The sequence below is a fragment of the Puma concolor genome, chromosome D2 (genome assembly GCF_028749965.1).
Source record: "Puma concolor isolate L17-30 chromosome D2, mPumCon1.1.hap2, whole genome shotgun sequence".
Classification (NCBI taxonomy): domain Eukaryota; kingdom Metazoa; phylum Chordata; class Mammalia; order Carnivora; family Felidae; genus Puma; species Puma concolor.
The window spans coordinates 36,143,689-36,171,179 of record NC_141677.1 but is presented as its reverse complement, the minus strand read 5'-3'; the positions used below and the strand labels follow the sequence as shown (position 1 = coordinate 36,171,179).

The 27,491-nt window shown below is 41.2% G+C and overlaps 1 protein-coding gene across 4 annotated transcripts in view; it reads right to left on the bottom strand.

Annotated features, from left to right (window-relative positions):
• The window catches only part of KAT6B (lysine acetyltransferase 6B), a 190,539-nt gene extending 164,492 nt beyond the window's left edge, over positions 1-26,047 (bottom strand). Inside the window, exons 1-3 of one of the 4 annotated variants that reach the window (XM_086680042.1) lie at positions 25,920-26,047; positions 13,856-13,925; positions 9,291-10,169 (exon numbers count right to left, since the gene is read on the bottom strand). In XM_086680042.1, the coding sequence (XP_086536168.1) occupies positions 9,291-9,911 (621 nt within the window). In that variant the 5' untranslated portion in view covers positions 9,912-10,169; positions 13,856-13,925; positions 25,920-26,047. Of the gene's footprint in view, positions 1-9,290; positions 10,170-13,855; positions 13,926-24,813; positions 25,152-25,919 lie in introns of those variants that run through there. The other 3 variants (XM_086680041.1, XM_086680043.1, XM_086680045.1) reach the window with 3 other exon arrangements.
• Between the last annotated feature and the right edge of the window lie 1,444 nt (positions 26,048-27,491).

Below are 27,491 nucleotides of genomic sequence, written 5' to 3'. Positions count from 1 at the left end.
TCTCTCACTGTCTTAAAAAAAAAAAAAAAAAAAAAAAAAAAAAAAAAAAAAAAGAAGGGCGCCTGGGTAGTTCAGTTGGTTAAGCATCTGACTCTTGGTTTCTGCCACATCAGGCTCTGTGCTGACACTGTGGAGCCTGCTTAGAATTCTTTTCTCCCTCTCTGCACAGTTTATCGCTCTCAAAATAAATAAATAAAGTTAAAATAAAAAAAAAGATTTAACAACCAAATGCAATGCACAATCCTTAACTGGATCCCAGATTAAAAACAAAAGTTATGAGGCACCTGGGTGGCTCAGTGGTTAAGTGCCCAACTTCAGCTCAGGTCACAATCTCATGGTCCATGAGTTTGAGCCCCACATGAGGCTCTGTGATGACAGCTCAGAACCTGGAGCCTGCTTTGGATTCTGTGTCTCCATCTCTCTCTGCACCTCCTCCTCTCAAGCTCGCTCACTCTTTCTCTCAAAAATAAATAAACATTAAAAACAAAAGAAGCCATTTGGGAAAATATGGACTGTCTATTGGATAACACTCTTGTTTCACTACTAAATTTCTTACATAAAATAGTAATAGGAAAATGTTCCTCAGTATATAATTATTATGACTTAATGTCATAACATCTTAGTATCATAGTGTCTACCACTTATTTTCAAACAGTTCAACCAAAAATTATAAGTGTACGTATTTGTGTATACATACACACTTAAAAGAGGGAGAAAGAACAAATGTAACAAAATGCTTAACAATCGGTAAATCCAAGTAAAAGAAACACAGCACTTACTGTATTACTCTTTCAACTTTTCTGAAATATTGCAATATCACAAATTACAAAGTTAAGGGGGAAATACCTTTCTGGTTCCCTCCACTGCCTATCTTTTCTAGTTTCCTCACAACCTGCCAGCAATCTAACTGGAATAGCTAATGTTCTTCAAAGATCCCACATTCTTCCACTAGCAGATCCTGTTTTCTGCAGCATTACTCACATCTCAAGGCTCTGGGTTGGGTTGTTTGTGAGAGAGGCTGGCAAGCTTGTGTGCACATAAACTGGGGAAGGGCAGAGGGAGGAAGAGAGGGGGAGAGGGAGAGCGAGAGGGAGAGCAAGAGGGAGGGAGGGAGGGAGAGGGAGAGGGAGAGGGAGAGAGAGAGAGAGAGAGAGAGAGAGAGAAAGAGAGTCTCAAGAAGGCCCCCCCACCCAGTGCAGAGCCCAAGGGGGATGCGGTGGGGGGTGGGGGGGGCTCAATCTCACAACCCCGAGATCATGACCTGAGCAGAAATCAAGAGTGGGACACTCAACTGACTAAGCCAGTCACCCAGGTGCTTCTAAGGTTGGGTTTTGATATAAGGTAGAAGCTCCGATATGATTATTAAAATACCAGTTTTGGAAACAAGATCAAATATCAAATAGGAATCATCATTTGATGTCCTTTAATACTTTATTTTGAGTATTCCTTGCTTCTCTTATTATTATTTCTCTTACTGCATATGAACTTTACCTCTCTTGAATTTTATCATTCCCATGTATGATCTATGAGAGTCACAAGCATGGCAATAAACCACGGACAAAAATCGGGACTGGCCGCATCAGAAACAACTACAGAAACATTCAAGGACTGCCTGCCTCTGGCTCCCAGCCCACATCTCTTTGAGTATCACAGGCAGCCCAGACCAAAGCTCACCTCCTTCCTGTAGGCCTCATTGCTGTCCATATGGCAGCTTACTGACATCAAAGAAGATGGAAGAAATTATCTAAATTCACCAGGCTAGTCCCATTCCCTCCCTTGAACTGTAGAAGAGTCATTGATATCTCAATTACCTCTTCTGCAATACCTTTTTCCCTGCATGCTAAGATTTTGTAAAGCTAAAAAAAGGGGGAGGGGGAGGGTACCGGACTAACAGATGGAGGATTAAGAACAAAAGACCTCCCTGACAGGGGGAACAAGAGCTAAAATGTTTGTATACCTACAATAATAGTACAGAAGAACAAAAATTGAACTTGTAAATAAAATTAAGTTGTTCTTCTGAAACGCCTGTCTAGCTACAGACAGGAAAAGGCTCAGCATGGTTTCTATGTATGTTATGCTGTTTCTAATAGAAAGGACACAATCAAGCCAAAACAAACATCTGTTAAACAGTTAAGTTTGTTAATGAAACAAAATTGCAGCTGGTTTTATCAAAGATCAAAAGTGAAGCAAATTAGAGAAAGGATGTATGAACAAAGCTGGTTTCTAAAAAATAATGGCTAAAGAACTCTAAACCTACTTGTCAAATTAACACAAATCCTTCCTGGATTTTACTTACACCACTGATTAGTATTTATTTTGTAGCTTTGTAAAGGCCAGATTCACAGTTTAAATCTAATACCATTCACTCTAGAACTTTTGCCCATATAGTTCATTTTGCAGATTTTTCAAAATACTACCTTTCATAAAACAAAAAAGTTAGACTCCACATTAATATTCTGCTAATTAAAAGGCTCATTTATAAAAGGAAAACAACAGTATGCAGTTTGCAACTCCTGAAGACATCTCAGGGAAAGCAGTCCAGCCCCAAGCAGAAGCCCAATAATAGGGATTAGCATTTCACAACGTGCACCACCATACCTCCATTTCTTACATGTATAAACTCACATCACCACCTGAAGACAGGGAGATAAGAGCACCTCCACACAAATAAAAATATTTTTTTCTCATGGCCCTGCTAACTCAAAATGTCACAAACAAATTACATGGCTGACTCATTTGCTAACTTTAATTTAGTAAGCTAATTGATGTTTATGTACTAAGAAATATTAATAGATCAGAAAGATCAAAGTACCTGAGAAGATGCAGATTCACATTTGAATGTTGGCATAACTAGAGATGAACAGTTTCATCAAATCTACTGTGGTTTAATGTACCAGCCAAGAAAATTGTTTGTAAACAAAACAAGAAGTCATGGATTTACAATCAAAATTTGCCATTGCAAAGATAAAACAATGGCATTTTCTCATGTACCCTTTGTACATTAAGGTACAAAGAAAATACATAAAATATAGACCTTCATTCTGGGAAACATTAAAATGTACTACTTACTACATAAGGTTTGAAGAGAAAGAATGAATAAAAACCTTTGCCATCCCAGATACCATCATAATAAATTAGCAAACACCACCTGTTAAGTAACTTCAAAGCGATAAAACATTGATTTTCTTGGCACTGTGAGTATAACAAATGTAGCTGTTATATAAGCCAAACAGGTATATGGAATACAACAGTAAGTCCCTGAAAGCTGCTGAAAATATCCAGAATTAGTCAAAACACCACACCCTTAGCATCCCTAATGCTTGGAAAATACCATTAGGAAATAAGAAAATAGACTATATATGTGTGTGTGTGTGTGTGTGTGTGTGTGTGTGTGTGTGTATACATATGTGTGTATGTATACGTATGTATGTGTGTATGTATGTGTGTGTATATGTATGTATCTGTGTGTGTGTGTGTGTGTGTGTGTGTGTGTGTGTGTGATTCAGGACAAGATGATGTGTTGCCGAAAAGGCAGCTGCAAGTATCAAAACTGTCTAAGATCCAAAGAGTTAAAAAGAATGTTTAAGACTCATTTTCACAGTCAAAAATCCTGACCTAATGTTGCTACTTTACCTGAAGCCTATTTCATTAGAAGTCTAGACAAGTCCCATCTTGATAAAAGCTCAAAAGTGGAACAAGCTGTCATGCCTCTGAGTACAACAGAAAGACTCATTCACTCTTCATTTTATCTTTCCCTTGACCCAACTAACTAGTTTGAGACAATCCAAGTGCTCTCTCAATAATGTCTCAACAACTGGTATTATCTGCTCACAAAAGCAGTGCTTAGATAGTCTGCTACTTGGAAGAACTACTGAAGCTTAATTATAGGAACAACATAAACTACAATATTTTTTTCTTTCCTGACCCTGAAACAGCAGGTATTTGATCTATCTAGTCTTCCACATTGTAATAGGTTTCTGTCTGACTTTAGTCATTCTAAAACTGACTTTCATCCATACCAATTCCAAAATTCAGGTTATACAAAGAGTATATTTTGCAATGTTTAGGGCTTTATCCAACTTTCAGCTGAATACACATAGCTAAGCACTCTTTGAGAAATGTGACATCTGCAATACAAAGGACACCAATTCAAAGGAAAACTAAGAAGGTCAACAGAGAGGAGGACACTTGGACTCTCTATAATTAGCAGATAAAAAAAATACACACATTTCTGCCAAAAAGATCCAGAGTCTGAGACTATGAACGATTCCCCTAGGGCCGAGAGACTTCTGGAAGCCTGCCACATCAAAGAACAATATGGACTAGTGAATGGTCCTTCACAAAGTACAGGCAATTGGAAAAGTCCCAGAAAAAGACAAGGAGGGTCTCTCTAGGGCAGGGATAATGGGACTGGAGAGGCGAAGACAAAGTGGTGAAAACCAAAGAAAGGAATCTAAAAATAAAGTTCTTTTATTTATGACATTTACACAAAAGTGATGTAGGATGTATGTTAATATTATATTTATGGAAATATTTCATACTAATAACATTGCCAAAGCCCTAATAAAATATCTCCCTAGAAGGGAGTGGGGGACAAACAGAATAACAAACTGAACGAGCCAAGACCACAAGTGATTTTTTTTTTTTTTTAATTTTTTTTTTCAACGTTTATTTATTTTTGGGACAGAGAGAGACAGAGCATGAACGGGGGAGGGGCAGAGAGAGAGGGAGACACAGAATCGGAAACAGGCTCCAGGCTCTGAGCCATCAGCCCAGAGCCTGACGCGAGGCTTGAACTCACGGACCGTGAGATCGTGACCTGGCTGAAGTCGGACGCTTAACCGACTGCGCCACCCAGGCGCCCCCACAAGTGATTTTTAACACAATTTTGTCTCTCAGCCCCATTTTGGACCATAAACTCATCTTCACTTTTTTTCTTAGGGACAGTATCGTTGTTTTTGTAATTCTGTTTGAAGGCTTCTGTAAGATTTCATTTCTCCAACAAAAAACATCAAAAGACCTACCTGATATTAGAAGCATCTCCCTTTCCAACTATAGCAGCCTAAAATGAGAATTCCCATATTTTGTACTGTACTGGAAACATACCAATATTTGATACTTAATAAATTATAGCAAAATACTCCCAATAAAGTGAAATACCAAGGACTCTGTTTAAAATTGAACTGATTTCATAAAAATGCTAAAGCTCAAATATTCAAATGGAATCTTAATGCTACAAAGTGTGTGGTGATAACTGAAGTCTCTCTTAGAATATTTGACTTTCCAAAGTCCTCATAATCTGACCTAATTGAGCTTTACCACTTTTAATGAGAAACACTAATACTATCCTTTAGGAGTTCCCTCACCAAGTCAAAGATAAAGTTTTATCTTCAGTGGTTTAATTCATTTCCATATCACCTCACCAAAGAGAGCTTTCTTAAATAAATACAAAGAAGTTATGCTAAGGAGCCAGTGTGGTAATATCCAATTTGAATTCTAGACTATCAGAAGATGTGCAATTACATTTCAGAAAGGAAGAAGCCCTTCTATTTTAACTTGCATTGTATTCTTCCTAGCAGCCATGCATAGGAATGATGATGATGTTAAATCTAATTAGACACAGATTTACTACTTTCCCTACTATTTTTCCATATTGCTAATATTATAAATAGCACCTGCTTTAAAAACTGTAATAAGCTCACTGCAACTATCAACTTTTAAATACCAGAAATCTATTTGTTGGGGGAAAACAGCTTCTAAACAGTTGAGGAAATGTAAGAAATACTTTTACTGTTAATGAAAAGCCAGCAATGTTAACCAGTATACAGCCCAGCAGTAAAGAGGTCTGGAGTCACACTATCTTCTTAGAATGTTGGCTTCACCACTCACTAGCTCTATAAGTGATATGACAAATTACTTAGGCTTTGAGTCCCACTTTTTCATGTGCAAAACAAGGATAATAATCTTATGGCCTTCACAGTTATTGTGACAAGTCAAGGAGATAATAAATGTAAAAGCACTTGGAATACTGCCAGCATTTAACACTTAAGAAATGTTAGTTATTATTTTTACTATTTTTGTTTCATTTTCACAATTAAATAGAACTGCACAGCAAAAACACTTCTCTGAGACATTAGTTGACTAAATTGTGAGATAACTCCATCTCTGTACAGTTGTCTTTTATATCATAAATGTCTTCCCACAATGCAAAATCTATAAATTTCTAGCACATCAAGAACAATGATAATCTGCCCTTCGAATATATTAGAGAAAGTCCTATATACACGAAACCATAGTACAACCAGTCTACATTCAGATCCAAGTACAGAAGCTAAAGTAAGAAAAATCAAAAACCAGCAATACATTATGGTTTTAGTATAAGAAACAACAAATATTTTCTACAGTATTAACATACTTACATTGGCTATTTGACATTTTGGATCCCTTTGAGAATCTGATTAAAACAAAAACAACAACAAAAAGCAATAGGCCCTAACCCTAGAAAAACGCATGGATACTGATAACTTTATATTAGATTTCTGGGGATTTGTGACCTATCTTTCCCAAGTTCATTCATAGACCCAGGTTAAGAATTTCTATTACAATTACTTACCAATTTTACATGGTTTTAAACTATTTACCACTTGTAATCTCAAAGGGCAATATTATATTTTCACCAAGGTAAAATACTATTGCAAATATACCACACAAACAATCCAATACCTTGTGGCCAAACTGACTTGATAAGATTTTTATTTTTATTTGTTCTTTTTTAAGAATTAGATCAAGTAAAATCATAAAGTAAAAATTCTAGGACTCATTTCCTCTGTGTTCCTTGTTCTATGATGATGCTAATTGGACAATATGAAAAGATCAGCATCATAGAAGGAGGAGTAACAATTGCATGCTAAGCAATAAATTACTCTGTTCTCAATCCTAGACACTTCCAGACATGAATTTTCCTTTAGACTAAAAATACTTCTAAAGAGATGCTGCATGAAAAAAAAAATGATAAGGTTAGCAAGAAATGATGGGCAAGGTTAAAGAAAGGATAAAAAAGGGACTGGAGAATTTGTAGTGACTTCTACCTGGATGACAAATTTATTGAAAAATACTATTAAATTACCTAAAGCTGCCTGAATTAGTCCAGGTACCTGGTAATTATAAAATCTTAATATACCTCAGGGTAATGTACAGGTTTTGAAAACAAAGATATCCAAATCCACCAAGAAATGGATCTACATTCCTTTAAGGAATTTCCTCATGGTATATATAAGCTTTTATAAAAAAATATTTAATGAGAAACCTAAATGCTTAACGTGGCTTTGTCAGACATAAGAATTAGGATTTGAGTCACTCAGTACACTTTTTTGAAACAAATATTATTAAAATAAAATTTTTTATAGGTAACTTACTTCTTTAAGAACACATTTTCTCACAAAGAATTGAGGGTTGTTAACACAAATACCACCGAAAGATAAAATAAATGTGAGGAAAACTAATAAAAATAAAATTAATAAATAAATGCAGGGGTGCCTGGGTGGCTCAGTTGATTGAACATCCGACTTCAGCTCAGGTCATGATCTCACAGTTCATGCGTTCGAGCCCTTGGGTGGGGCTCAATGCTGTCAGCACAGAGCCCACTTCAGATACTTTGTCCCCTCTCTCTCTCTGCCTCTCCTCTGTTTGCACTCATGTGTGCTTTCCCTCTCTCTCTCTCTCTCCCTCTCTAAAATAAACAAATGTTAAAAAAAAGAAAGAAAGAAATACTAGGGGGTACCTGGCTGGCTCAGTCAGTACAGCATGCGACCCTCAACCTAGAGTTTGTAGGTTCAAGCCCCACTTTGGGTATGGAGAGTACTTAAAAAAAATTAAACCTAGGTGGTTCAGTCTGTTGATCATCATGATTTAGGCTCTTTGTTGGTTCAGTCGGTGAGCACTCTTGATTTCAGTACAGGTCATGATCCCAGAGTTGTGGGATCAAGCCCTGCATTGGGCTCGGTTCTGAGCATGGAGCCTGCTTAAGATTCTCTCTCTCACCCTCTTGCCCCCTTCCCAACTCATGCTTTCTCTAAATAAATAAATAAATAAATTCAAGAAAGAAAGAAAGAAAGAAAGAAAGAAAGAAAGAAAGAAAGAAAGAAAGAAGAAAAAGAAAGAAAAGAGAAAAAGAAAGACAGAGGGAGGGAGGGAGGGAGGGAGGGAGGGAAGGAAGGAAGGAAGGAAGGAAGGAAGGAAGGAAGGAATGCTAGAAAGGCAAATCACTGGGTCCTACCCAGTTTCTAGAGCTGGGTCTCTATCAGCTTAAACCACTGAGGGAAGTAGAGTCCATCTCAAGAGCTGGCAGTACCCAAAGAAGAAAAACAAGCTATGAGGTGCACAACTTTCCTTAACACTTGTGTTTCCATCACTCCTAGAAATGTAGTCAATGCCTACAACTACTCTTTCTGCCAACAATGAAAGGCCTAAATTATTATAAACAATTTGCTATTGCTCTACTTAGGTTTTAGTTTGGGAGACACCTTCAGTAGCTTTGAAATGAAACAAAAATCCTACTCGATCAAAGATTTAAATTACAGAAGTCATTTATATGTATAAGTGAGAAAACTGTCATATATGTATAAATACTCCAGAAATAACGTAAGACCCAGAGAAACTAAACAGTAAAAGATATGGCATGACACAAAATAAACATTCACTTTCACCCACTGAGAATCAGATAATAATAAATTACTTCAAATTGAAATACGCAGGATTTAGGTCACACATTAAAACAATTCCAGGAATGCACAGGTTATTGGTATTAATATAATTAACTAGTCTATAGAGCTGTCTTCTTTGAAAATAATAAAGAGAAAAATGTATCAATTATACCTCAATAAAGCTGAAAAGATAAATTATAAATAATTTAATATTTTTTAAAAAGAAAAATATACAATGGCCTTTCTTAGACTTTTGAAATATATATGGTCCTGCCTTGATGAAGGAGGATTAAAGTTACTATCCAGGTCCCTTCAAGCACTCCCCAATTAGCAACTAGTGTTTAAAAAACAAATTGCATAATCATCACATTAAATTCTTCCTAATAAGGAAACCCTGTAATACACAGTAAAACAGTATAGAACAATTTATATTAAAAAACAATATATACATTTTAAAATATAAAAGCCTGCTCTAAAGCAAAAGATATGATTTTATTCAACTTCACTCAGAACTTTTGTACATATAGAATTTAACTGAAACTGTACAAGACAGATGGGCAATACTTAGAATATATTGTCTTCACTTACCTGATCTTTCTCATGGGGTAGAAGGCTGACAGGTGGTAGCGAGGACGGGAAAGCACTGGGATACTTGGGAGCCCCTTTGCAGTCTAAGCTTCCATAATTGACCCTGTACTGCGGTCCATCTTTCAGTAACCTCCCATTGTTCACTGCACGTTTGGCCCCTAGTCGCAGCCGCTGCTGAAAGGCTGGGTTGTTGGTGGTGCTTATGAGATCACTTTGACTTCTGAGATACTTCTCGATGTTCTTCAGGGAGGAGCCATTTGGCTCCTCGAGTCCTTCAATTGCTCTCCTTAACAGTTTATTCCAATCCACATTGCGGAGATCATTACATGATCCCCTAGACCCCTTGGTTGACTTAGGAAAAGTGCCTGGTTTAACTGATGAAAAGCGCCCAGGGTTGTCTGGGTCCTTATAGGAGGCAAGGCCTTTGTTGGTGACTTTAAGAACTGAGCCATCCTGAACACTGAGTTCCAGCTGTTCAGAGACTGTCTTCTTATCCAACCCATGGGAAGTGCTGACTGCATGGCAGATTCTCTCTTCAGAGGGCCTTTGCTTTTGCTTTTTTATTTTCTGTATAGCTTCAAGAATCCACTCTGTATAAAGTGGGTTTGCAAGTTTTACCATGGTTGACAAATGACTTCTTCAATACCAAAGTTACCCATAGAGGTTCTCCTTGTATTTAACAGAACTTGAACATTTAAAAGTCATTTACAATTCAACAAATGGGCAAAATATTCCAGACCGTATTAAACAAAACCTCACAAACATCCATCCTTAAGAGATTAAAAACAGGACACACAGGCAATGTTGATAGTTGTCTTATTTGACCAACGGGAGAGACTGCATTCGGGTGAAGAACATCTTTAACAAGGAAATCAAGACCTTAAAGGATAAAAAGGGGGAAAAGGTCCTTAATAATGGAACTTTGAAAAATAAAAGACTCTTTAGTATTACTTTTCAGATGCAAAAGGCCCACAGAAGTAATGACAGGCAAGTGTTATGTAACAAAGCCACAGTGACTATATTTCCTAACCAGAAATTGGGTCACGGTCTGAGAAGGAAATTTTTTTAGGACTCTCACTTGTTATTTATATGAAGTCATTATGGGGCACTGAAAAGATAACACCTACGTACTTATTTAATGGATTAACCTTTATTGAAATTAATAACATTACATGAGTAGCTCAAGATATATGTCTATTCTAAACATAAAACCAACCTCAAAGAGTAAGTCTACGACACAAAAAATCTGATGAAAGTATAGCTGACTCGAACAATATGAGGGATTGGGGCATCAACCCCCACATAGTCAAAAATCTACCTATAACTTTTGACTCCCCAAAAACGTAACTACTAATAGCCTACTGTTAACTGGAAGCCTTTCCAATAACATAAACGGTTGATTAACACATTTTGTAAGTTATATTTATTACATACTGTATTTTTAAAATAAAGTTAGCTAGAGAAAAGAAAATGTTATTAAGAAAATCATAAGGATGAGAGGGGTGCTTGGGTGGCTCAGTCAGTTAAGTGTCTGACTCTTAATTTCAGCTCAGGTCATGATCTCACAGTTTGTGGGATTGAGCCCCATGTCAGGCTCTGTGCTGACAGCATTGAACCTACTTGGGATTCTCTCTCTCTCTGCTCCTCCCCTGTTGACATGCATGCTTGTTCAAAATAAATATTTAAAAAAAAAAAAATCTTCAATTTAAAAAAGGCAATAATCCAATAATCCTGATTCTTCTATTTCAGCTAGATATTTCCCAAGCCACACATAAGAAAATTTCTCATCTAGCCACTTCTATGGAATCATATCCTCCCATCCCTTTGCAAAGGGTCTGTGACACTCTCTAACCCACAGGTTGGAAAACTGAAACTAATATGGTAACATAACCCTTCACCTTTTTTTTTTAATTTTTTGTTTTTAATGTTTATTTATTTTTGAGACAGAGAGAGACAGACCATGAGCAGGGAAGGGGCAGAGAGAGAAGGAGACACAGAATCTGAAGCAGGCTCCAGGCTCTGGGCTGTCAGCACAGGGCCCGACGCAGGGCTCGAGCTTGTCAACTGCGAGATCATGACCTGAGCCGAAGTCAGACGCTCAACCGACTGAGCCACCCAGGCACCCCTTTAACCCTTCACCTTTTAAATAATATACCATTCTAGGTATCTTAATACCTGGCTCAATACAAGGAAGGTTCATGCAAATCTGATTCCAGGTAAACAGTGGTATTGCTCTCTGAGAGCCTCTGGCGTACAACAAAACCACCTTATATCGCCAATCTATATATTGGGTACACTTGCAAAGAACACCAGAAGAAAGTGCCCTCGCCTGGGAGATAGATCAGATCTGGGTTCTAATCTTGCCTTCCACTAGTAATATACACATCTTAACTCTTTTTAGAGTTTAAAGTTTACAGAGTATGCACACACCTAACTTGTCATTTAATCTGCAAGTCAATTCTGTGGGTAAGCTAAGGTTCAGGAAAAGACAGAACTCAAGGTTACAGTCAATAGTAAAACTTAAGGCTCAAATGCCATTATTCTAAAATCGAAGTCCAGTGCTATCTTCACCTGAGCCACAACTGTCTGTTCCAGCTAGATCTGCCTCTGCAATCGGACTAATGGTATGAATACCAGCTCTACCAACATCTAGTGGAGAAACCCTGGATGAGTGTCAGTCACCTTACCTGTAGGGTAATAATATGTCCCTCACAGGAGTATTAAGAGAATTAAGTGAATATGATATCTAATATACAATATACAGTAGCTATCATCACTTCCATTAATAGAATATCTACATGCTTTGAAACATGTCTCATAAAATACAAAATTAAATTTATCTCTGGTTATTTATTTAATGTATCTAAAAGGGAAAATAAGTGTCTTTCCTCAAAACTTTAGCCAGATATGGGGTGCCTGGGTGGCTCAGTCAGTTAAGCGTCCGACTTCAGCTCAGGTCATGATTCTCATGGCTTGTGGGTTTGAGCCCACGTCGGGCTCTGTGCTGACAGCTCAGAGCCTGGAGCTGGCTTCAGATTCTATGTTTCTCTCTCTCTGCCCCTCCCCCGCTTGCAATGTCTCTCTCACTCTGAAAAATAAACTTTAAAAAAATTTAAAAAAAAAACACAAAACTTTAGCCAGATATAATGAAAAACATAACATTTCCTCTGCTGCTGAAAAACTGGGCCACTGAACCGTACTTGCTCAGTCAGCTTGAAAGACGCAGTTTAAAAAGGATTGTCCTCTTTGCAATCAGTAAACTGTAGGTTCACTCCATTTTTTCAGATTCAGAAATGTGTGGCTAAAGGGACTGTACAGGTCATCCCATCTAATCCCTAGTTATCCAGTAAAAGATCCCTTGTTCAATAACCTCAACAGATGGGCCATCAAGTCTCAAAATACTTCCAGTGATGGAGAATTTGTCGCTTTTTGAGGGAGTTCTCTCCACTGTTGGAGAGCTCTAACTGTAATAATATATTTCTTGTTCACAAAAGCCAAAATCTGTCCTCCCCTAACTTCTACCCTCTAGTCCTGGCTTCCATAGAACAATCTCAAGGAATTCTTATTAATTCTAAATATGACAAGCCTTCAAATATTTGAAAATAAGAACTGTTTAAAAAAATCACTAAAAGTCAACTCCATTCTACCTACTTTATTTAGACCACTCATATCCACCCTTAACACTTCCTACCACATGGTTTCCAAGCACCTCCTTCTTTTGGTTGGCTCACTAGTTTGGCTAACATCCATCCTAAAATCTGGCAGTCCGGGCATTATCCAAGTATAAATGGAACTCAAGGTTACATGAACTTTCTTAACAGCCTTGCCACACAATTGACTCATGCTAAGCAAGCAGTCCAACAAAAAATCCCAGATCTTCTTTCAAAAATGCTGTCAAGCTGACTCCTTCCATTCCCTTCCTTGTGCAAATATAAATGCCGGGATTTAAAATTTATTACAGTTCAAGTTCATTTTGTTGGTTTGGGTCTATCTTCCAACTTGTTAGATCATTTTGGATCCTGGTTCTGTCATCTATGTCATCTGCAAATCTAATAAACGCTCCCCTTGTGTCATTATATAAATCATTGAAAAAATGTTAGACTTGGAATATGGTGTGTTTAGGAATGAAATCACTGGCTTTCATTGTGCAACTACTTTCAAGATGGAACATGGAATCATTCTGTGTTAGTAAGTTTAGAATAGGACACGTCTTTCCAAAGTAAAATGGTTTGGGGCAAAATTTCATTAGAAGATATTTCACTATGTCCAAGTAATTATTTAGGATAAATCAACTAATTTAATTTGATTGCACAAAATACAACTGCAGGAAGGAGAAGAAGAGGTCACAGAAAAGTATCCAACAGTGCTCTCAGGCACTCTGGTTACACAGGTAAATGAACACACATTAAAACAAAAACTAAGAAACATGCATAATATACCTTCATGACAAGCTAATACCACAATCTTTACATACAATCAAAAGAATTGTTCATATCCATTATCAACACATTTCAATAAGACTGACATTTTATATCTGAAAAATATAATAAAATAAGGGAAAATACCAGAATTGGAACTCCAAATGTTTTAACAGTCCATGACAAAAAAGAAGATTGTCCAGATCTTCAAGCAAATCTGCCAAAGGAAAAAAAAGTAAATGTTAATTTGGGCATAAGGACATCCCTCAAATTCAGGAACCATCTATGGATCTTCACAACTATCCAATACAAACAACTACTATGAGTTTATTAGCACTTTACTTTTGGTGTTGTATTAACTCTTTCCTACCACTAAAGGGTTTTTAAGAACATGGAATTCAGAACAGGAAATGGAAGCCCCAAAGCAGTGCTTAAAGAAATAAATTTTGGGGGTGCCTAGGTGGCTCAGTTGGTTAGGCAACCGACCTCGACTCAGGTCATGATCTTGCAGTTTGTGAGTTCAAGCCCCACGTCAGGCTCTGTGCTGACAGCTCAGAGCCTGGAGCTACTTCAGATTCTGTGTCTCCCCCTCTCTCTACCCCTCCCCTGCTCACGCTCTATGTCTGTCTCTCAATAATAAATAAACGTTAGAAAAAAAAAAAAAGAAATTTTGGGGGTGCCTGGGTGGCTCAGTTGGTTAAATGTCCAACTCTTGATTTTGGCTCAGGTCGTGATCTCCAGGTTAGTGAGATCAAGCCCTGTGCGGTGCTTTGCACTGACAGCACAGAGCCTGCTTGGGATTCTGTCTCTGCTCTCCTCTGCTTGCATGTGCACATTCTCTCTCTCTCTCAAAATAAACAAACTTAAAAAAAAAAATTGGGGGGTGCCTGGGTGGCTCAGTCAGTTAAGTGTCCAACTCTGATTTTTGCTCAGGTCATGATCTCAGAGTTGTAAAATCAAGCCCTGCATAGGGCTCTGTGCTCAGCAGAGCCTGCTTAAATTCTCTCTCCTCTCTCTGCCCCTCCCCTGCTCATTTACATGTGCGCGCGCACACACACTCTCTCTCTCTCTCTCTCAAAAAAAAAAAAAGAAAGAAATTTTGTTCTTCTTTAAGATAACCAGATCTGTCCTCCAGACTGTGATAGAGTCTAAGCAAGAATCTCATCATGAGGAAAAAAAAAATTGGTATTACTCAAATAGCCAGGCAGGTATAACATTTTGTCTGGGAAAAAAAGTCAATTATTGTTTGAAGCTCAGTATTAACTTTCCCAGGAAACTTTCACTATTTCACCCAGAGGTCACCTGGCATCAATGTACTGACTGGATAATCAAGATATGGCCAATAATTGTACCTAAGAGAAGGATGTACCAGCTTTCACAATACTAAATATGTATTAACACAGATCACACTTTAGGACAACAGTGGACAACAGTGATCATGTTCACTTCAAAGGCAAAAAATAAATTTAAAGCAATACCGTGAATAATTTCATTTTTATCTTCTACAAAACAACCAAGCAACCTTACATCCTCCTTCTCCCCTCCCCCAACTAGACACACACCACACTCTTCAATTTAATCTTAAAATTAGCTCTCATCTGACACCAACCAACAGAGTTAATTAGGCAGAAGCAGATGTAACTCAGCAGCTCTATGCTACAAGCGGAATCTGTGTTAAAGCATACACACACACACAGCTAGGAGAGGAAAAGAATCAGTAGTCTCTTATCTGTAGCCAATTGTCAACTAAACACATCCACTTTGTATATTATCCACAGCAAATTTTTTAATCTTAGGCAAGTTTGTTTCTGACATCCCAATGGCCACACTGTAAATTGGTATACACTAAGAGAATAGATTGAAAACTAATTTTAGTCTAAGCAGTATCTAACTAGAAAGACAAATCTATAGCAAAAGAAAAAAAAAAGCATAATTCATTCAAAAGTCAAACAGAAATGCTTTTTTCCCCAATTTGCAATTATCCACACCACTTCTCTTTTTCAGAGCACCAAGATTTGTTTCACATGTAGACAGGACATTCTATCACAAGAACAACCCTAAAAAATCATTATTCTCTTTTCATTTTTTTCTATAAAATGAAAGTTGGACTAAAAGGCTACCAAAAAGGGAGTGAATTATTCCAAATTAATTCTGAGGACTCACGCTACATCAAATTAAATTATTCTATTTTCTAAGGGCTTCAATCACTTTATTTTTAACTAGAAAATAATATCAGTAAATTATATGGTTGTATGGATGTATTTACATCATTCATTACAAACTATTCTAAACAGATCTAGAGAAATGCTTAGTCCAACATGAGCTTTTGGCTTCATTAGTATCATATAAATATCAACACTATTCAGAAATATTCATGTCAGCATAAGAAGAGTCAAAATACCCTGGATCATAAATATTATGTGAAACCTCCTCACAGCTTTCAATAAAGCTGTGTGTTGTTTCAAAATCAATGTCATAATACTTGAGTCATGAGATTACAGATGAGCCAAAAACAGTGCTTAAAGTAAAGATTAACAATAGAGTTTACTCTTTTGTCATCCTGGGTCTTACTTGCCAAGTTATTTTTAGCTCTCTCACTTTTATATGCTCCTGGATTTTTTCATAGCCTGTTATGTAACTGAGTGAGGACCCACAAATCTTAACAGTATCTTCTGAAACAGAACATACACTGCTTAAAGAGACCTTAATTTTTTTCTTCTATAACCATCCAGCACAGACTATTGGCACAGTTGCTCAAAATAGTGTCCTCAGTTAACAAATATCTGCTGTCTGACAACATCGAACAGCATCCATATGGTGATATTTGTTAGAAAAGAAGCCAGACACAAAAAGTCATATAGTATAATTCCATTTATATGGAACATCCAGAATAGGTAAACCCATACATAGAACATAGATTGGTAGGGCCCGGGGAGTGAAGGAATGAGGAGAAATTGCTTAACGGGTAAGGGATTTTATTTTAGATTGATAAAAATATTTTGGAACGAGACAAAGGTGGTGGTCACACAACACTGTGAATGTACTAAGTGTCACTGAATTGTTAAATTTCTTTCTTTTAAAAGAGAGAGAAAGCGCGGGAGAAAGAGAATCCCAAGTTGGATATGGGACTGGATCTCATGACTTGAGTCAAAACCAAGAGTAGGAGGCTTAACCAACTAAGCCACCCAGATGCCAATGAATTGTTCGCTTTAACCGGTTACATTTATATTATGTAAATTTCACCTCAATATATCACTTAAAAAAAAGAAAGCACTAAACTATAATGCTAACCATTTTCTAACACCTACTGTGGAACAGGCACTTTACACAGATTATCAGTAAACATTAAAACAACCCTGCAAAGGGGCGCCTGGGTGGCGCAGTCGGTTAAGCGTCCGACTTCAGCCAGGTCACGATCTCGCGCTCCGTGAGTTCGAGCCCCGCGTCGGGCTCTGGGCTGATGGCTCAGAGCCTGGAGCCTGTTTCCGATTCTGTGTCTCCCTCTCTCTCTGCCCTTCCCCCGTTCATGTTCTGTCTCTCTCTGTCCCAAAAATAATAAATAAACGTTGGAAAAAACAAAAACAACCCAAACAACCCTGTAAGGTAGCACTGTTGCCCCATTTTGCAAAAGGAAAACTGAGACATGACTTGGTCAAGACTTCAGACCACTAAGTCATGAAGGATTTTAATTCAAATGTTAAAATCTAAACTTTTTCCTGTCTCTCCACTGGCTTTCAAACTAGACTCCTTGGATCTCTTGTGAGTAAGTGTCTTGGATATCACCTGCAGGTACCTCTGTGGCTTAAACACTAAGGCCACATAACTCCTTGCACCCAACTAAGCAGCTCTACTTTAACTGTCCCATTTATAATGGGTCTTTCCATAAGATTTGCTTCACTGAAAGGGTTCCTCTGATTACAAAAGGGAAAAAGTCTGGAAACAACTGTAACTTTACCTTGCTGAGTGAGTAAAACACCCCTTGGATGGATGGGACATAAACTGGACCTTGAAAGACCAGGCGGAACTTGGATAACCGCCCAGGCCCAGTTTCTTCACCCAAATGAAGTAAAAATTCAAATCCTTCATGGTCCAGTAAAAATGAACACCTTCTCAGAAGCCCTACATGTCTTTGTCTAACAGGAAGCTTTTAGCTATCTTAGTATTTTAGCATTCATTTTCTACTTTGTACTGTGCTCATTTATGTGTTTACCTCCTCTCCCTTACCAGAATTGGGAAATTCTTAAGAACAGGATTCGTGTTTGGGGCGTCTGGGTGGCTCAGTCAGTTAAGCATCTGACTTTGGCTCAGGTCATGATCTCAAGGTTTGTGAGTTCAAGTTCCGCATCAGATTCTCTGTCCTCCCCTCTCTGCCTCTCTCTCTCTCTCCCTCTCTGTCTCTCTGTCTCTGTCTCTGTCTCTCCCCCAAATAAATAAACATTAAAAAAAAAAAAATAGGATTCATGTTTGATTTCACCTTTGTATGCCCCTAGATTTCCCAGGACCACAACTTGAACATAAGAGGGGTTCAGTGCCTATTTGTTAAAGGAATGCATCAGTGAATGAATGAAGGGAATCTAGCAGAAGGCACAGGAGCTAAGAATGAACTGCCTAATAAAAGGGACGCTGAGCCCATATGCATGCCTAGAGCCAGTAGGTGTTGAAGAGAAGTAAGAAATAAAGCTGGATGTAACAAAAGCCAGGCTGAGGTGTGTGAACATGACATATGAAGTAACAGGAAGCTAACGCAGGAGTAGTGACACAGTACGGCATAGTGAAGTGCACCCACACATGCACAAATTTGTTGAATGTTTGAATCACTCTGGCAATAATATCCATCCAGTATAGACTGGAGTGAAGGATGACTGAACAAACAAAAGCAACCAGTATTTCATCTCTCCCAACAACAATCTTGTTCAACTTAAGAGTCTAACTCAGCAGCAAGCCCAGAGTAGGCACTCAATAACTGTTAATTGAAATGAATCTTAAATTCCCCCCTTTTTTTTTGGAATAATACTAAATTCTTTCTCACTACTCATTAACATAGAGAGTTTCCAATTCACAAGCTAATAATGTTTTCCAAGGATTTCTAAGAGGCTAAATCACCATGAAAATTATCATTTCAACTAATACATATTATATTAATTGGAAGTTTAATTTTTCATGTCATGCTCTCCTAGTTGACAATATCCTTGTTATGTCATTAAACTATAATTGTGTATATCTGCTTCAACAAACAATAACTGAACCATCAATAAACTATTATGGCTTCCATAATCCCTAGCAAAGATTAGTTTCAGCATCATCATCACAAATTAGTAGAGACATGCCCCAAATCTCCTGGTGAAGCCCAAGAATTAGGCTTGCATAGTCATTCCTACATTTAAGCGCTCAATAGTTTCAGTCTCTAAACTTTAATCACACTGTTAGGAACCTCACAGGAAATTTGATCCCTTGTAAAACAGGATTTTAGAGACAAGATGAAAAGTCATTTGAAGTCATCAGGCCTTTGGAGCCAGGGTACACTGATTAGTAATGATGATATTATAACTAAGCACTCTCATTTAAGAAATAATCAACTAAATTTAGAAGGTCTTTTTTTGGCATTTAAAAATTCCTATTCAATCCTGGATTTCTTCCTAATTGTAAATTAGCTTTAACCAGGTTTTAATGACAAAGACTGAGAATAATGTATTGGGGAAAAAAACTCTGAATTTTTAAAAGATTATTTTGAAAATACAGATCATTGGAGAATACTGCATTAACTTTATTACAAATGTCTTCAAACAGGATATCCTGTACAGCCTGAAAACAAATTAGGGTTCCCCCTTGAGAACCTCAAGAAAATTAAAGATCTATTTTTAAAAATGAACCCATATACATACAGACATTTGCATACAATTTCAAGGGTTTACAGGACCTCTATCACCTATCCCAGGACCCCTTAAGGTCCACTGACTACTCTAGCTTTACTTACTTTCTAAAAATTTGTTTTAACACTTATTTATTTTTGAGAGAGAGAGCGCGCGTGCGTGCACGAGCATGGGCAGGGGAGGGGCAGAGAGAGAGAGGGAGAGAGAGAATCAAAAACAGGCTCTGTGCTGTTAGTGCAAAGCCCAACATGGGGCTCAAACCCACAAACCAGGAGATCATGACCTGAGCTGAAGTCGGACATGCAACCAACTGAGCCACCCAGGTGCCCCTAACTTTACTTACTTTAATATACACAGAGAGGCCAATAATTTTATTGAGTTTCACAGTAACTATATGTGCTTTAATTGGGACATGTTACATTATAGGTAAGAAAGTTACTCTCCTTGATTTTGGATATTATCAAATAGGCATCTGAAATCTTATTCAACAAGGAGGTATGCTGGGATGGGACATACCTAGAGAGTTCAGGGATCAAGTCCCCACTTTGCCAGCTACCTAAACTGTGGGATATCGGACACGTCAATCAATCTAAGTCTCCGTTTTCTCCTCCATGAAAAAGATTATACATCTCTGTTTTGCAGAACTGTTAAGAGGAATAGTTGAGATAACAAATATGAAAGAACCAAGGATGGTGGCAGACATATAGCAGGAACACAATAAAATGCAAGCTCATAAAAGGAAAAAGGGCAATACAAGTCAGCTGGAGACCTGTGAAATCTAATCTAGCTGAATTTCTGTCTATATGACCATTTTCTCCTAAGAGACAGGGGAAGTCAGCACAAGTAAAAACTCAAGACAGAGCAGAAGAAAGTGGCCAAACCAAAAAATAGATTTGTAATGGCAAGGATGGGGTCAAGAACAGTGTATTTTACTCATAATCATAGATCTTTTAAGGTCAATCAAGATTTTAGAAAATAATACAAGAATATCTTCTTGACCTAAGGGTGGGAAAAGAGTCTTAAAACAGGACACAAAAAGCACTAACCATAAAGAAAACACCAATAAATTTGACTCCATTAAAATGAAGAACTTCTGTTCATTAAAAGACACCATAGGGGCGCCTGGGTGGCGCAGTCGGTTAAGCGTCCGACTTCAGCCAGGTCACGATCTCGCGGTCCGTGAGTTCGAGCCCCGCGTCAGGCTCTGGGCTGATGGCTCAGAGCGTGGAGCCTGTTTCTGATTCTGTGTCTCCCTCTGTCTCTGCCCTTCCCCCGTTCATGCTCTGTCTTTCTCTGTCCCAAAAATAAATAAACGTTGAAAAAAAAAATTAAAAAAAAATAAAATAAAATAAAATAAAAGACACCATAAAGAGAGTGAAAAGGCAAACCACAATATGGAAGTAGACGTTTGCAACATACATATGCAAAGGATCGGTATCTAGAGTAAATAAAGAACTTTGAAATACCAGTAAAAGACACAAGGTCCAGTTTAAAAAATAAATACGGGGCAGAACTGAACAGGAATTTTACAAACAAGGAAATCCAAGTAGCCAATAAATATATGAAAAGCCACTCAACCTGATTACTAACCAGTCAAATGCAATTCAGATTGGCTAATTTGAAAAGCTATGAATCGGAGTTCTGGAGAGGACAAGAAGCAATGGGAATTCTCACATACCATAGGAAGGACTGTGGTCTGGTACACCACTTTGTAAAACAGTCTGGTACCTAGTCAAGTTGAAGACAAGCATACCTCATGACTAGAGTGATCATACAACTCATCATCCAGACACTTTTGTGAATTAAAGGGGTTATACACTGTGACAACAGGCATAAACTAGGATAAATGGTCACCCTGTCTATGTACAGCAATTCCATTCCCAGGTGTACACCTTAGAGAAACATATGCACACGTGTACCCACATGACAGTACAAGAACACTCATAGCAGCTTTGTACACAATTTCCCCAAAGTGGAAAAAACTCAAATACCCAGCAACAGAATGGATGATTAAAAAAAAAAAAAAAAAATTGTGCAAGACTGTGAGTCCACTCTGACGCCAGTCCACCTCACGCCAGTCAGAGTGGCTAAAATGAACAAGTCAGGAGACTATAGATGCTGGCAAGGATGTGGAGAAACAGGAACCCTCTTGCACTGTTGGTGGGAATGCAAACTGGTGCAGCCGCTCTGGAAAACAGTATGGAGGTTCCTCAAAAAATTAAAAATAGAACTACCCTATGACCCAGCAATAGCATTGCTAGGAATTTACCCAAGGGATACAGGAGTGCTAATGCATAGGGGCCCATGTACCCCAATGTTTATAGCAGCACTTTCAACAATAGCCAAATTATGGAAAGAGCCTAAAGTCCATCAACTGATGAACAGATAAAGAAAATGTGGTTTATATATACAATGGAATACTACTTGACAATGAGAAAGAATGAAATCTTGCCATTTGCAACAATGTGGATGGAACTGGAGGGTATTATGCTAAGTGAAATAAGTCAGTCAGAGAAAGACAGATACCATATTGTTTTCACTCATATGTGGATCTTGAGAAACTTAACATAAGACCATGGGGGAGGGGGAGGGGGAAAAAGTTACAGAGAGGGAGGGAGGCAAACCATAAGAGACTCTTAAATACTGAGAACAAACTGAGGGTTGATGGGAGGCGGGGGAGAGGGGAAAGTGGGTGATGGGCATTGAGAAGGGCACTTGTTGGAATGAGCACTGGGTGTCATATGGAAACCAATTTGACAATAAACTACATTTTTGAAAAAAACTCAAATATCCAGCAACAGTAGAATGGATGATTAAAAAAAAATAATAATAAATTGTGCAAGATTGTGAGTCCTACAAAAAGGTGCTGTAAGGTGCGTTGGAAATGCAGATTCAAGCGTTATAAGAGAAGAAAAACATCCCTTCATCACACTTCTCCCATCCATGCATCATTACCATTCTGCAAACAAAGACTGATCACTATAGCTCACACATCCCCACTTTCATAAAACAATTTCCTTCCTGCTCACTTTATACAAATACAAGCAAGTATACGCATGTGGAAAACTGAAGGTATTGTGAGGAAAACGATCAAAGAGACTGAAAAGTCACCTGTTAAGAATCCTGGCATTTAATAAAGCCAGACCAGTTGGTTAAGGATTCTTCTAACTGGTATGTAAAAACCCATGAAGTTTTTTGAAGTCCATTAAAATTACTTATTAAAATTCCTCAACTACCTTCCAACACTCACCATATTTTACTTTTCATTCACATTATGCCTTACATCTGACAGTTTCCATCTTATCTTCACAAAAAGTACATGAGATAAACATCTGGCATAACGGCAATGACATAACACCCACTTTACTCAGAGGCCTGACTGTAGCTCGTAGGCAAAACTTCAACTGACCATGTCATCAGCACCGACCAGTCATTCCCCTAAGTTCCTCCTTTAACGTTACAACCTTCCTTTATCTTCCCTTTTTTTTTTTTTAAATCATCATTTCAGCTCCCCAACCTTCAGCCCTAAGTAGAAGTTCTCAGGTAAAAATCTTATTGCTTACTGAAATATGCAATATTTTCCTATCCTTCTTAAAAACATAAAAAGATTGCCCCAATTCATTTTGATACATGTGTGAAGAATTTATGTAAAAATGGGAGTGTGTTATATACCCAGAAAATCTAGGGTACACAAGTAAGACAGGAAGAATGTACTTTACTCACATTTATACCAAAATAATAATGATAACTTTTTTGGAGCACCACAAAACTAACATTATCCTAGCATAATTAATTCCCATTTGTTACTTTCACCTCCTGTCCATATTCCGAAGAGTCTTTCTATACTCTTTACTTTGAATTTCTTAGTACCTCCACCCCAAACATACTTGATACTTGGTTCACTGGTTCTCATTACCTATTTTCCACATCTTTCATTCTTTATCACTATTCTCTCACAACTTCTGTGCAATACTCTCTCTATCACATCCTAACACCTTCTCCCAATTGCAGAGCTTAAACACCTTCATGGAGCACAGGAAACCACTTGCAATCTAGTCCCTCTGCCTTTGCCCCTTGTCTCCCACAACTAATTTCCTGCACTCTGCCCATACTCTTGCCATACCAAGTACTTTAGTACTTGTACATTCAAAAGACACAATGTCTTTCCCAAGGTAGTACTAAGGTGTCCCCCTGAAATAGACACCCTGCCCTACCTCAAGACTCCAGCTCAAGTTTCACCCAAGAAATTCAGCCTGTCAACAACCTGGTCTCCCAAACTAACACCTTTCTTTGCCCTATCCCCAATCCTGGTTTAGTCCACCAAATCACATTCACCTAGATCCACTGCCCAGCCCCACCCATTTTTTTCACACCTGCCGCCTTTTCTCAACCCCCTGAATCCCCCCATCTTCCTAAGATCTACTACAGATATATTATGCAAGTTGTGCTCTGCTGTCTTATCGTTCAAGACTCTCACAAGCATATCCATACCATTCTTCCATGTTTTTTAACGCTTCATAGACCCCAAACCTCCTTTACAATTCCAATATGCCAATATACCCAGATACCTGCTTCACTACAGCGACTGTACTTGCTCCTCACTTTTCCCCAATACTTCCCCCAATCCGATATCTACTCTTTACTGCTCTCTCAACTCCACTCCACATCCACCACACCCAAACCTACCTATTCTTACTGTCCTCAGATAACTGCAATCCCATCCTTTTGCATCATCTCACCTGCCCTCACATAGCCCTCGGTCCCCCTTCCACAACTCCAATGCTGCACCACTCCCTACTCTCACTTTACACCTGCTTGCACACCTCCAGTTTCTCCTCCCACCCGCCACCCCCTCACCAGTCTTGCCCAGACACTCACTGCCCCCCCCCCCCCACCATTCCTACCAGGTCACTCCCACTCAGAAAACCCCTCCAAACCCTCGCCTGCCGACCACCCGAGCCCCGCCCCCACCCAGATATGACCCCGCCCCCTCCACCCTCGAGCCCCGCCCATTGCCCTGGAGGCCCCGCTGAGGGGCGGGGCCTGTCCCTCCTCCCTTTTCCCCCCGCCCCCTACCGTCACGCTCAGGGGCAGCCTGACCCCGAGCGGCCCCGCGGTGACCCTCGCGCAGAGGCCTGTGGGAGGGGCGTCACAAGCTCCCGATCTCCCCCACCTTCCACCCCCCCCTCCCGCCCAGTCTCCTCCCCCTGGGAATGCGCGGGGTGGGTGACAGACCTGGCCGCGCGCCACCGCCACCGCGCCTGCCGGGGGCGCTGCCGCTGCCTGAGAAAGAAGCCGCGGCTGCCGCCTGGAGGAGGTGCCGTCGCCTCCGCCACCGTTGCCTCCGCCGCCAGGGGTAGGAGCTAAGCCGCCGCCATTTTGTGTCCCCCTGTTGTTGTCGTTGACATGAATCCGACATGACACTGATTACAGCCCAATGGAGTCTCATTAAACCCGAGCCGCGGCCCCGCCCCGGCGCTGCTCCATTGGAGGAGACCACAGACACTTATGGCCACCCGTTGGCCTGCGGGTCTGTCCGTCACCCACACACTAACCACCCTGCAGCCCATTGGGGCAGGTTCCTGCCGGTCATCTCGCCTCCGCATAGACACACCCCTCGACCCATCATCCCCCCCTCCGGAACCACCCCGGGGGTGGGTCCACTGCCAGTACCAATCAACAGACTGCTGGGCCCGCCTCTTCTGGGCACCTATTGGTCTAGCCCTTTTTCTCTCTCCCAGACACCGCGCCACCTCTACTTCCACCTACCCACCCCCTCAACCTCTAGAAATGGATTGGGTCTACTGGCAGAAGAGGCGTTTGGCCTTATTGGCTGCATACAACGCCAATCAGAGGGCCTTTTCCCTCTCCCCTCCCCCACTCAACCCCAAATCCCCTAGCCCGCAGCTAAAGTTTGTGTGAGAGCTGATCGCTGGCGGCGGCCGCAGGATTTAGGGGTGGGAGCGGGCGGGCGCGCGCGGGCGGGCACGCGAAGTTAAAATTCGAGGTTCTCAGTCACCAGCTCCCGCGGTGGAGCGCGCGGACGGGCGCGCCGCCCGGAGCGTTCCATCCCGCCCCCTCCTCCACCCTCTCCCGTCCCGTCCCGGGCGACTACTCGCCCGCCCCCTGGCTCGCATCCTTACCCCCCACACACCCCTACCCTGCAAGCCCAAGGCCGGGTGCAGGCAGAGCGATGTCGCTGCAGCCTACTCGCCATCCCATGCCGAGGGGGAGCAAGCCCCTACCCGCCGGGCGTGCACCCCCCGGCTCCACACTAGCCCGTGTCTGCAAGCACGTGCACCGTTCGCCGCTGCCTCCAGCCACCCCGGTCCCCGGCTAACCTCGCCTGCAGCCCGGCCAATCGCTTGCTGCCCTTTGTTGCTGCAGCCCGGGTCTCCCCGCTGCCTTCCTCAGCCTCCGCCTCGTCCTTTGCCAGCCGCCCGGGTCCGCAGCGCCGCGCTCCCCCCGCCCGGGACCCACCGCCGCCGCCTCCTTCTCCTCCTCCGCCTCCTCCTCCTCGGCTCCGGGCTGCAGCGCACAGAGCCCGAGGCAGCGCCGCCCAGCCCCGCTCCCCCCGCGCCGCCAGCTAGCCCGCCCGGCCCGGCCGGGGGCGCAGCCTGGACCCCGCCCGCCCCAGTCCCCGCCCCGGGGGTACCTGCCTCCGCCCTGGGGGGCTCCGCTCGCCGCCCTCGGGGGAGGGCGGGGATGCCGGTGTCCGCGGGAGGATGGGGAAGCCTGGGCCGTTTGGGGCGGGGAGTGTGCCCGCCAGGGCTGGGACTGAGAGGTGCGGTCCTCGCCAACGCGTCCCCCCTCCCGCTGCTGTGGGCCCCAAACTTCGTCCTCCGCCCGGGCGTTACACCCTCGGGTGATCGCGGCAGTTTTGGGGTGGGAGATGCCTCGGGAGCTGTGTCTACCCTGATCAGGAGGAAGAGGGAGCAGTGACATTCAGCGACCGCGGACAGGGCACGGCGGCAGCATCCTTGGGTGGGAGTGGGGATGTCAGACGTGGGCTGGAGGGGGAAACTGCCCCCTCAAGATGCCCTCTCCCAGCCTGAGATGAGCTGTAGAGCTTAGCTGCGTTTTGAGTGCTTTCTTAGGCGGTGCAGAGGGATGGCAGAGGTGCTGGGGGCGGGGGGGAGTCGGGGAAAGACCGCTGGGGGGCCCTTCCCCCTCTAGCCAGCGTTCGAACGAAGGCTGATGGCTAAGTTCGGTTTTCCAGGCTTCCCCTGGGCCCCCCGAGTTCCTGAGGCCCACACGAGGGAGGCCGGGGCTCCTCTGGCCGCCCAGGCGAGGCCACTCTCACGCTGCCCTCGTGCCTCCCAGCGCCCTCCAGACTGAAAAGACCGTCCCTCGCTATTCCTGAGGATGGATGGGATGCTGGCAGGGGCGACTTCGGAAAATAAGAAAAGTAGCCTCGAGAAATGGCTCTTACAGAGTTTGAGTATGAAGTTTCCCTTCTGAGGCGCCATTTCTTCCGGAGGGGGAGAACTTTGGCTTTGTAAAAGAACCAAGTTTCAGGCTTGATGGCCTGGGTGGAAAACCACCTGTTGACTGAAGTCTGTCCCTGGAGTCAGGCAGATCTTGGGCTCTGGCAGATCAGGGTGAGGCAGGGTGCCAGGGAGAGGCCCCGGGCCTCCTGCCCTGGTTGACTCCCAACATCCTCATGCCACGGACACCGTAGCAGCATCTCCAACTTCCCATTCAAAACCACTGTGCAAACTAGGTAGGTACTTTGTTAGAGCAACTTATCTCAGACAAAACAAGCAGCACAACCCTGTCATCAAATGCAGAGCACAATACACACTTCACTTTTTAAAGATGCTTGCACCTCTGGGGTGTGAGCTGCCCCTACTTACATGCTTCTTGACAACAAGGTGAGAAAGGAGCTAAGACAAAGGGCACCGAGTTGGATG